This window comes from Lissotriton helveticus, chromosome 3_1 (genome assembly GCF_964261635.1).
Source record: "Lissotriton helveticus chromosome 3_1, aLisHel1.1, whole genome shotgun sequence".
In the NCBI taxonomy this organism is placed as follows: Eukaryota; Metazoa; Chordata; class Amphibia; order Caudata; family Salamandridae; genus Lissotriton; species Lissotriton helveticus.
The window spans coordinates 1,042,889,856-1,042,902,071 of NC_136061.1; the positions used below are offsets into that span (position 1 = coordinate 1,042,889,856).

The 12,216-nt window shown below is 49.9% G+C and overlaps 1 protein-coding gene across 1 annotated transcript in view; it reads right to left on the reverse strand.

Moving 5' to 3' along the window:
- MYO3B (myosin IIIB) overlaps positions 1 to 12,216 on the reverse strand; it is a 2,563,893-nt gene that overhangs the window by 1,129,937 nt on the left and 1,421,740 nt on the right. The window contains exon 18 of the mRNA XM_078681588.1: positions 10,473 to 10,683. Coding sequence (XP_078537714.1) covers positions 10,473 to 10,683 — 211 coding nt within the window. The remainder of the gene's footprint in view (positions 1 to 10,472; positions 10,684 to 12,216) is intronic.

Genomic DNA, 12,216 nt, shown 5'->3' on the forward strand with positions numbered 1-12,216 from the left:
TTGGCGGTCATTCACTCTGCGACTGCCGTCAGACCGCTTCTAAATTTGGAAGCGTCCCGGGTAGAGTTGTCATAGAGAACCACCACCAACTGCGTGTCATCTGCATAAGAGACAATGGAGAGACCCCAGTCCCTGGCCACCACAGCCAATGGTTGTACATACAGATTGAATAGTACAGGACTCAAGGCAGAGCCCTTTGGTACACCCTGACTGATAGACTGGACACGAGAAAGAAAAGGTGGGGCGATAACCTGGAATGTTCTCTCAGAGAGGAACGGTCTAAACCACTCTAGAGCTGAGCCGACGACACCGGCCTCCTCCAGACGATGTAGTAAAATCCGGTGGGAGACAGTATCGAGCACGGCACCAAGATCTAATAGTATCAGTGCCGCAGTGTTCCCAGCATCAAGAACGTACCGCAGATGTTCGGTCACAGCAAGTAGGGCTGTCTCCATTCTGTGACCTGGGCGGAAACCAAGACACTGTGTTTATCCAGGAATTCCATTAGAATAGAATTAATGTGTGCTTCTGCGATCTTAGCCGCCCAAGGTAAGAGAGAGATCGGACAGAAGTTTTCCAATTTGCCTGGGTCCAGTGAAGGTTTTTTAAGTAGGGGGACCACCATTGCCTGCTTCCACAGCCTAGGAACCACAGCAGTGGAGAGAGAGGTATTAATCACCTGGCACAGAGGTGTCAAAAGCACAGGCAGCAAGTTCATGAACTGGTTTGGCTTAATGGGGTCAGCAGGAGAGCCAGATTTAACTTTGCAGTATAGCAGACGAAGCTCATCATGTGAGATCGAAGGAGAGGCCGTGAGAATATTTGTAATAGGAGGTGTAAGAGTAGGGCGAGAACCTTTCTACGAAAACCAATACATCGATCTTGTGAAATATAAAAATGTCAAGCAGAAAGAGCCCTTAAGAGTGGATGCAGATCCGGGTTCGTCATGATCAGTCACTGCTGTGTTTAGGCATGACGCATTAGCATGCCCTTTTACTCCTCCTATTATCCATCCAAGGTTGCCTAGCCCTGAATCTACATTATACATTGATCTTCCATCACAATAAGCTTCCTGTTTTCTTACCCCATTCGAGCAGCTTATTTTTCATATACCCATTCCCCCTTGGTCACTGTTTTTCCCACCTTCCCATTTCATTCACTCTTTTTTGCCTATTTCTCTCCTGCCCCGAGTTAATGTCTGTTCATGAAAAATAAGTCCTGGTCCCCAAAATTGAGTGCTGGTGCCCACCACCTGCAACCACTGGCACAAATTAAGAAGTGAGTGGGGTTTTTCTTCCCTTCCCCAAATTATCCAGATGGGAGGGGATTAGAGGTTGTGTTCCTCTTTCACTCCTGAACCAATCCATTGCAAGGTTCCCAGCGACAGGTTCACCAATTTATTCTCTTATTCTCTTTGGTATCTCATGATTACAGGCCCTTTCTTGACCACCTGAGACTAGGATTCCACTTTTCTTGCCCACTACATTCCTTTACTCCTCCTCAAAGGCAGGTGGAATCTTCCATGTTCCTTCGCAAGTGAAGGATATGGAAGCTTATAGGAGGGAAACCACCAACGGACAGTAAGTTAACTTTGTTGAATATCAGACCTCTGTCTTACTGCAACTTAAAACAAGCATTGGTAAATGCATTAGGATTTGACTATGCTTTTATTAATAAGATTTTTTCGTAAGTTTTACTTGGTGAGCTGTTGATCAATATAAATTAACCCCTTCAGCGCGGCGCGAATTCTCGCGCTGTGCTGAAGGTTCTATTGGGCCTATGGACTCATGACGGAACAGTTCCGTCATGAGCACAGGCCAACCGACGCTCATGACGGAACCGTTCCGTCATGAGCATCGAAGGGGTTAAAGAAAGCATGAATGAGGCGGGAGGAGATGGGGTGAAGGGGTTTGAAAACATGGGACAGCAGGAAGGGGGTGGGTTGAAAACAATGGTGGAGGTCAACGAAAGAGACAACATGCACTCTCTACAAGTGCAGGGTTGAAATAAAAATAAAGAGTACCTGTGGGCAGTAATTCAGTGTAGGAGGAAATACTCTTCTAAGATGTCCGCTTTGTTTCCAGGCAGGTTTGCAGTCTAGTACACTGCCTGACCTTAAAAAAAAGCTTTGGACAGAAGGTAAGTGGTGCTCCTCTTTCACTTCCAGTTTTCTCTGGTAGCTAAGAGTGGTTGCTATGCCCCCGCCCCTCCACTCCCCCACCCCAGCACCAACAATTGATCGAATCAAATCCTTCAGCTCACAGCGTTGGTGTTGGAGACAACAATGTGTACAGAACTCTGTAGTATAGTCACCCACTGGGTGCCTACCACCAAAACCATGAGCCGTGCTTGCAGAGATTGCCTGGGATGATTGCTTCACCATCCCTGTGGCCAGCACTGAAAATAAGCACTGGTGTAAATCAGTCTATAGGAGACATTACATGACACAATGAGGCGAACAAGGTGTAGGAATCACCATCCATACTTGTAGACAGTATACTTTAAGAGTGTTTGGTCTAAGAAGCACAACTATGGATTTAAAAATGACCACAGTGGTTGGGGTTGGCTTTACTAAAAGAATATATTTCTACCCAAACAAACCCCTTTTAGAAACATTACGATAATGAAAGTATAGGGTAAATAACGTTCTAACCTATACACCATGCTATTTGAATGCTGCCCTTTGATGACAGATCATATAAAACTGAGCTATATTAGGGTTGTCACTTATAAACTGCAAGTAACAAAAGGATGTCTATGGCATAAAGTGCAACCTAAGGAGCTATCCACATAAAATGCAGGTCTATTTACTGCATGGTACACGTTCTTTACAGCAGGCACATTAATCCTCTGTGCTATTTTTATTATGAGTGAAAACTGTTTCTAGACAAAACACTGATCTCGCTCCAGCAGGATAATGATTCACCAGTTACTTGACATTTTTATTGTTGCCTAAAAACTTCTGGAACACAAGGAATTCGGCAGCAGATGGTTTCAAACCCATGTTAGTTCTAAATACACAGTGCCTGACCCTCCACCCAGCTCAGTGCCAGGATCAGTTCGTCAGAAGTTCCATAAGTAACAAAAGAATATCTGTGACAAAAGCAGTAACTCACTGCTAATCATAAAGTACAGCTTTGTGATATACGTGGTATGTGTTCTTTGAGTGGGATACTAACCCTCTGCGCTAGTACATGGTGAGCCAAAAGTGCCTGCCAGTAAACAAAACTCTGACCTCTTTCAGGCAGGAGCATTATAATCACTATTGTTGTTTAACTTACTTACCAAGCAGTGGCGGCCAGCATGGATCTTGGGTGGTGAGGCGGGGAGGCGATGGGGTGATGGGGTAAGGAGGTACAATTGTAAAAAACAAGAAAAATTCACTTACCTCCTCGCCGCTCTGTCCCACGTCATCTCTCCTCGGCCGAACAGGAAGCAGCCAGGCTTTCCTGAGCCATCGTTGTGTTTGGCTCCCCTAAATAAATCACAACGCTGCAATGCAGCGCTGTGATTGGTCTGAGCACTGTGGTTTGGCGCTCAGACGAGGACTGGGGGCCTGGGCATGTTCTCCCTGCAGGCTGTAATGCAGCCTGCATGGAAAACATGCTAAATTGTGCATGACTGTTGGGACGGCCCGAGAAGGCGGGTCAGAGCATCATGTGCACTTTATTATGCCCCCCCTCCTTCCCTGCTCTATCAGCAGAGCAGCCCCGTACTCATGCTGCCACAGCAGGGAAGAATAAAATGATAATAACATTGCATTATTATCATTTTATTTTTCCTTTCTTTTACTGCTGAACAGCAGCAGAGGGGCGATGCTCCTCCACCTTAGTGGAGGAGCCGCCACTGTTACCAAGTCTCACAGTCACAACTCTGTGCTGCAGCTGGGAAAATAAAGCCTGCTGCCACTGAAGTTGACGTGAGTCACACTAATTGCACACAGGTGCTGTAAATGTGATTGAAGTCTTTCATGGCAAGAGAAGCTCTTGGAGTGGTGGCAAAGCTGTCTTGAGAGCTGTGCGCCTATTAAAGACACTCAGTGGGTCTTCTCTCCGCACAGCACCGCCTGTGTCTCCCTGCCCCAGCTGCCGCTGCTGAGGACGTTCGAGGCCCTCCACCACCCGCAGGCTGCCACCTGCGCCTCATCCCTGGTGGCCAGTGGTAGGCCGTAGGTAGGTTTCTTCATCCTCCGCTTTATTGCTTTTATTGTATTGCCTGTATTTTCATTGTTGTGTCTGTGACTCCTGTTGTCTGTCTTCTCCCGCTGCCTGTACGTGGTCCATGCCCCTTTGTCTTCCCTCTGTTCCCCTCGCTGTCCCCGTGCTCTCTCTGCCCGGTTTTCTCTTCTGTTCCCCTCGCTGCCCCCGTGCCTCTCTGCCTGTTCTGCTCTCTGCTCCACTCGTTTTTCCCTCGTTTTTTTGTGCCCTTGTGCCCTCTGTTCCACTCATTTTTGTGTGCCCTTCTGCCCTCTGTGCCACTCGTTTGTCCCTCGTTTTTTGTGCCTTTATGCCCTCTGTTCCACTCATTTTTCCCTCGTTTTTTGTGCCTTTCTGCCCTCTGTTCCAGTCGTTTTTCCTTAGTTTTTGTGCCTTTCTGCACTCTGTTCCACTCGTTTTTTTGTGCCCTTCTGCCATCAGTGCAACTCGTTTTTCCCTCATTTTTTGTGCCTTTCTGCCCTCTGTTCCACTCGTTTTTCCCTTGTTTTTCGTGCCTTTCTGCCCTCTGTTCCACTCGTTTTCCCCTAGTTTTTTGTGCCTTTCTGCCCTCTGTTCCACTCATTTTTCCCTAGTTTGTTGTGCCTTTCTGCCCTCTGTTCCACTCGTTTCCCCCGCCGCTGTGCCCCCTGCTGCCCTGCCCCCCTGATTGCCCACTGCCCATTCGCTGCCCTCGCCTCCGGCTTCCCAGCTGCTCCTCCCTCCCACCTCCCCATATAGGCCGGCCGCTGTGCAGTGAGGAGAGCGACCCTTGACCCCACCAAGTAGGGTGCTCCCCCTCCGCACAGCACCGCCTGTGCCTCCCTGCCCCTGCTGCCGCTGCTGAGGACGTTCGACTTCCTCCACCACCCGCAGGCTGCCACCTGCGCCTCATCCCTGGTGGCCAGTGGTAGGGCGTAGGTAGGTTGTTCATCCTCTGCTTTATTGCTTTTATTGTATTGCCTGTATTTTCATTGTTGTGTCTGTGACTGCTGTTGTCTGTCTTCCCCCGCTGCCTGTACGTGGTACGTGCCCCTTTGCTTTCCCTCTGTTCCCCTCGCTGTCCCCGTGCTCTCTCTGCCCGGTTTTCTCTTCTGTTCCCCTCGTTGCCTCCGTGCCTCTCTGCCCGTTCTGCCCCCTGTTCGCTCGTTTTTCCCTCATTTTTTGTGCCTCTCTGCCCTCTGTGCCACTCGTTTTCCCTCGTTTTTGGTGCCTTTCTGCCCTCTGTTCCACTCGTTTTTCTCTCATTTTTGTCCCCTTCTGCCCTCTGTTCCACTAGTTTTTTTCTGCCCTTCTGCGCTCTGTGCCACTCATTTTTTACTCATTTTTCGTGCCTTTCTGCCCTCTGTTCCACTCGTTTTTCCCTCTTTTTGTGACTTTCTGCCCTCTGTTCCACTTGTTTTTCCCTAGTTTTTTGTGCCTTTTTGCCCTCTGTTCCACTCGTTTTTCCCTCGCTTTTTGTGCCTTTCTGCCCTCTATTCCACTCGTTTTTCCCTCGTTTTTCCTTTTTCCTCCTGTTACCTTAGTTGTCCCTCACCGCCCTTGCCGCTGCGTTCCCTGCGGCCCCGACCCCCTGACTGCCCACTGCCCATTTGCTGCCCCCGCCTCCCGCCTCCCAGCTGCTCCCCCCTCCCACCTCCCCATAAATGCCAGTCGATGTGCGGCCGCTCCGCTGGAGCACAGAAGGCGTGCCTAAGGCGAGCCTGTCCACGCCTGGACCACGCACAGCGCCAGAACCCCTGGCCCCTGCACCCGCCACGACGACCGCCACCACTACGACGCCAGCACTCTGCACGCTCTCAACTCCGGACGAAGCCACACCTGCTTCAAGGCCGCCTGGCTGAAATGCACACACGGCCCCTTCACCTGCCGGAACTGCAGCTACACCAACCTCAGAGCCAATGAACCTCCCGCCAAGAAAGACCCCAACCACCTCTGATGCATACTACTGAACACGCGCTCCGCACGCAAGCATGCCGTCGAGCTCTGGGACCTGCTTGACACAACATCCCCGGACGTCGCCTTCCTGACAGAGACCTGGTTTAACGACTCCTCCGCACCAGACATAGCCATCCGAGACAGCTACAAGATCACCCGCAGAGACCGCACCAATGGAGTCTGAGGAGGAATCACCATCGTCCACAAGAACAGCATCAGGGTCTCGACTAGCACCGATGACGCGCTCAGCACCGCCGAACACATGCATTTCCAGATCCACACAGACCCTAATTCCACCCTCCGAGGCACCCTCATCTACTGACCCCCCCGGACCCTGCCCCCAGTTCAGCGACTCCATCGCCGACTTGATCAGCATGCACGCCCTGACCTCCACCGACTACATCCTCCTCGGAGACCTGAACTTTCACCTTGAGAACAACAATAACAACAACTCCACAACCCTGATCGATAACCTCGCCAACCTTGGACTGAAGCAACTCGTCACAACGCCCACCCACTCCGCTGGCCACACGCTCAACCTAATCTTCTCCTCAAGCCCGTACGTCTCCATCAGCCACACCACCGAACTCCTCTGGAGCGACCACCACTGCATCCACCTTTGCCTTCCAGAAACCCACCACACACCACCGCACCTAACAGATCCCCCACCGCTGCTGGAGCAAAATCACTGAAGACCAACTACACGCAAACCTCGCTCTCAGCCCACCCACTGAACCCTCCAACACCGATGATGCTGCCCACAGCCTCAGATGCTGGATCGAGGACTGCGCCAACACCCTCGCCCCACTGAAGAAACCCCCCCACAGAGACACCAGCAAGAGGGCCAGCTGGTTCACCCCAGAACTCCTAGCCTCCAAGCAAGCCTGCCGGAAACTAAAGAAGAAATGGCACAGTGAACAAACTCCGGACAGCTACGCAGCACACAAGGACGCCATCCGCAACCACCACCACCTCATCAGGGCGGCCAAGAGGACCTGCTTCAAGGACCGCCTCGACAACAACGCACACAATAGCAAGGAGCTCTTCAACATCGTGAAGGAACTCTCCAACCCCAGCTTCAACACCAACGACATCCCGCCGTCGCAAGCCCTGTGGGACTCCCTCGCCACCTTCTTCCACCGCAAGATAGCAGACATCCACGACAACTTCAACACCCAGACAGCCCCAACAGACGGCAAAACACAACAGACCCTCCGTACACCATCGACCACGACCCCCTGCTAGCCTGGGCCAGTGTGAGCATCGATGACACCATCAAGACCATGCGCTCAATCCACTCCGGCTCTCCTTCAGACCCATTCCCGCACCACGCCTTCAACAGAGCAAGCAGCACCATCGCACCCCACCTTCGCAACGTCATCAATCTCTCCCTTGAGACCGCGACCTTCCCAGAGTTCTGGAAACACGCCGACATCAACGCCCTGCTCAAAAAACCTAAGGCAGACCCAAGAGACCTCAAGAACTTCCAGCCCAACCCCTTCCCGGCCAAGGTCTTTGAGAAAACCGTCAACAGACAGCTAACCCGATACCTCGAAGAAAACAGAATCCTGGACCCTTCCCAGTCAGGGTTCCGCAGCAACCACAGCACCGAGACTGCCCTCATCGCCGCTACCGATCACATCAGGACCCTGCTGGATAACGGCGAGACCACAGCACTCATCCTCCAAGACCTCTCTGCCGCCTTCGACACAGTCTGCCACCGCACACTACGCGCACGCCACCACGCCGCAGGGATCCGAGACAAGGTTCTGGATTGGACGACCTCCTTCCTCTCCGGCAGAACCCAGAGTGTCCGCCTCCCCCCATTCTGTTCCAAAGCCTCCGAGATCATCTGCGGCGTACCCCAGGGATCCTCCCTCAGCCCGAAGCTGTTCAACATTTACATGGCCCCACTCGCACACGTAGCCTGACAGCACAACCTCAACATAATCTCCTATGCCAACGACACTCAGCTGATCCTCTCCCTCACCAAGGACCCCATCACAGCCAAAGCCAACCTCCATGAAGGAATGAAGGCCGTCGCCGACTGGATGAAGACCAGCCATCTGAAGTTGAACTCGGACAAGACTAAGGTCCTCATCCTCGGCTCCAACCCTTCAGCCTGGGACGACTCCTGGTGGCTGGTGGCCGATGGCACTGGGGGCAGCCCCGACACCCACCGACCACGCACGCAACCTGGGAATTATCCTCGACACAACGCTCTCAATGACCAAGCAAGTCAACGCCGTCTCCTCCTCCTGCTTCAACACCCTCCGCATACTCCGCTAGATCTACAGGTGGATCCCGACAGATACAAGAAACACAGTCACCCAGGCCCTCGTCAGCAGCAGACAACTCAACTACGGAAACGCCCTCTACACGGGAGCCCCGACCAAGCTCACCAAACGACTACAACGCATCCAAAACGCCTCGGCACGACTGATCCTCGACGTACCACGCCACGGCCACATCACCTCCCACCTGAGAAACCTGCACTGGCTCCCATTCAACAAGAGGATATCCTTCATGCTCCTCACCCACGCACACAAGACACTCCACAAGACTTGCCCAGCCTACCTCAACAGACGGCTCTCCTTCTACATCCCCAACCGCCAGCTACGCTCTGCTGACCTCTCACTCGCCACCGTCCCGTGCATCCGAAGAACAACCACCGGTGGGAGATCCTTCTCCCACCTCGCCGCCAAGACATGGAACACCCTCCCACTGAGCTTACGACAGACCCAAGACCTGCTGATCTTCAGAAGGATACTCAAGACCTGGCTGTTCCATCAGTAGCGCCCCTACCCAGCACCTTGAGACCCTCGCGGGTACGTAGTGCGCTTTACAAATGATTGATTGATTGATTGCTTGATTCTCTCACCATGACTGGACACATTTACCCTCAGCACCTCCCTTCTACACAGAACAGGATAGCAACACATGTGAGGTCATGGAGGACAGACTGTCCTATAATTTATCTGTGACAGGCGGCAGCAGCAGTACATGGGGTCCGGGATGGCAGGAAAAATTAATGGCGAGTGCAAACCCTGGCATGATAGTGACAGTGTGTCCAGTGTCCACCAATACCAACCTGAGAGGAGTCAGCGACCCCGCTCTAGGCTGGTGTCACGCACCAAAGATAAAAAACAGTGATCATGCCAATTGATCTGCAAGAGTGCCACTGTAGCCAGAAGGACACTACATGGGTGGGGTAGACCCAGTGGAAAATCAGCAACATCGAAGGGCCAGGCACCACCATCCGCATTCACATAATGACTGCCTACTGCAAATCACAGGATGGAACTACAGCCACGTGACATGGTACTACCTCCGAGGCAGTCAGTGCCTGAGTTCAGAGCAGTTCTGAGTTGCAGGCTGCTAAAAGAAAACACTGGGACAATTGCCAATTACAGAACAGTCCTCACATTGACAGTAAAAGCTCGATGTTTTGATTAATACTATTCAGTTAACATGCAGAAAAGCTCTTTCTGAGCAGGACGGTTTCATTAAGCGTAACACTTTTCAAAGTATCGGTAGGCAGAAGTTTAAACAAGCAACAAACGGGGAAGGGAATGCAGGGGGGAGTGAGGTGGTAGGTGGGCCGGCAAGCCACAACGTGGAATTTGACGCTGGACTGGAATAAAAAGCGAGCAAGTCTGCATGTGCTGCACAAGATTACCGCCTTGGTTGTTGGAGTAAACATAATCGTGCTAATATAATAGTTTGTAAGTGTGTTGTTGCCTGAGACGCTTAAAAGAAGTTCCATCAAAGCGGATGAACACAATACTTTGCCGATTGGAACACTGTTAATAGAGAGAGACATGGAAGAACAGGAGATAGAACGTCTACAACCAATAGAAACGAGGAAATGTAAAGTGACAAGGACCAACAAGAAGTGAAGGCGGGCTGTAAGTCCCTTTTAAGATATATTTAATACAATAGATTTCACAAGCACAGAACAAGCGTTGTGGAGGCGAAACCTAAAAAAAGTGATGGAACATTTTAATTCACCCCTTCTCATTTTAACACAATGTACACTGTCTCTCATTCCCTTGTGTTTTTATTTTACCTTTATTGGTCCTTTTTCAAGCCAAAACAGTTTAGTTTCTGACGCATAAATATGCTTATTTATCAGTTAAATGATCCAACAGAGACCTTGATTAAAGTTTAGATTGCAATATACTTGATTGTTTAAGCCCATACATTACCACACATTATCTAATTTTGATACAATATGAGTGACTCTCTACCAATATAAGCAGTTGCACCAACTCTGCAGTGTGGAAAACTACATGAAATAAATGCAGCTCCATTTGACAGCATTCATTGTGTGAAACTTACCATATATTTTTATCAGGCTGAAGAAGTGTGTTTATGCGATTTACAATCCAGCTGAAAAGTCGGCCATACAGTGCCTTTGACATGGCATCTCGGACGTCTGCTGCTTTGTCCACAGTGTTTGTTCGTATGATAGTCTCTCCTCGTGTTACCACACAGTGAGAAGTGAGAGCTTCCTGGAGTTCTTCTGCACCAATGCTGAGCTGAGTTGCAGCTAAAAAAACAGATCAACAGAACTCAGGACAAATACTCAAAATGGCAAATAAGTACTTCCTCAATGTGGTAATCACATACATGGGAGGCGAGAGAGAAGGTATGGGAGGGCCCCCTTCAGGCTGTCTTGGGCACTCACCATACAAAGGTTATACAATGAAAGCCTCCATGCCTATTGGTGACATTAACCAACAAATAGGACATGGTTATTTAAAATAGAATACTGATAAGGCTCGGATGCTGTCTGTGTGTTTACCTATTAGAATAAACAAATATGAAAGATTGGAACAATGGTCTAACAAAAATGCATCACAGGAGTCTTTGCCAAAAGTGGCACATCACAAAGATAGCTGCTAGACTTGCCTTCCGACCTTAATAGGTCTTTGAGACGGTCATGGGCATTTATTTTATTTATTTATTTTTGTGATTTATATAGCACAGACATGACCCAGAGGCATTACAGTGCTTCATAATAAAGCAGGAAAATATCAATATGTACAGTAAAAGTGAACACCGGGTTAGCCTCTCCTGGGAGTGCTTTTCACATATTCAAAACAAAATATAGCAATGAAAAGCAGGTAGAGCAGTACTCCATGACAATTATCAGTATTATGTGCAGATTGAGGTTAGTATCTTGGTATGCGATTGGAGGCGCATGAGGAGGTAGGAGCAGTCAGCAGCGGCTCATCCATAGGGGTAAGTGAGCGTTGAGCCGCCACCCAGGAGCTGCCACACAATGTCTGATTAATGCACTGTTTGTTGTTTTGTTTCTTAATCCTCCTGTCAACTGTAACACTTATGAAATCTTATGTGAGCTGTGTCGCAATATCGCAGTCACAGTTGTGTAGGGGAGGAGGCGTAGTCCTCCTCTTGTAATGACTATCGAGAAAATAGCTGCTGTGAATTAAAGTGTGCATGTTGGGCTGGCCAAGAGTTGTGGCGAGCCCAATCTGACATGCGCACTTTAGAGGCCTCTGATCCCCATCGTAGCAGAGAGCCTGGGCGACTAAGATAGCAGGTACCTTGACTCAGGTAGGGCATTGAGTTGGCCTGCTCAAGCCAATCCCAACACTGCTCTCATAAACTTTAATAAAAGTCTAATGCTTGTTATTTTAAAGGGCAATGTTTGGCTGGGCCGGGTAGACACGAAGCAAACTCCACTGCACTGAATGGCATGCAGCATAGCGGAAGTGGAATAGCATATTACTCAGGGCTGTGAGAAGGGGCAGCTCGTGAGCATACCAGGGTGGAAGCAGCGCTGAGTGGGCAGCGCAGGAGGACTTGGTGAGTAGTACTGCAGAGGACAACTGAAAGTGCATGGAGCCCTTTACAAATCATAACTAGCTGAGCAGTAACAATGATACAAAGGCTGCACTGTTGAGCCGCTGTGCCAGAAACAATAATTTAGTTCACTTTTAAATAATGTACTGTCTTTCTATTGGTGTTGAATCATCAGTCCTGATGTGCATTAAGCACAGTTGTGTGTCTGTGGCCATGAGGCCTAACTTATTATTGAAGCCATCCATGTTTGTGC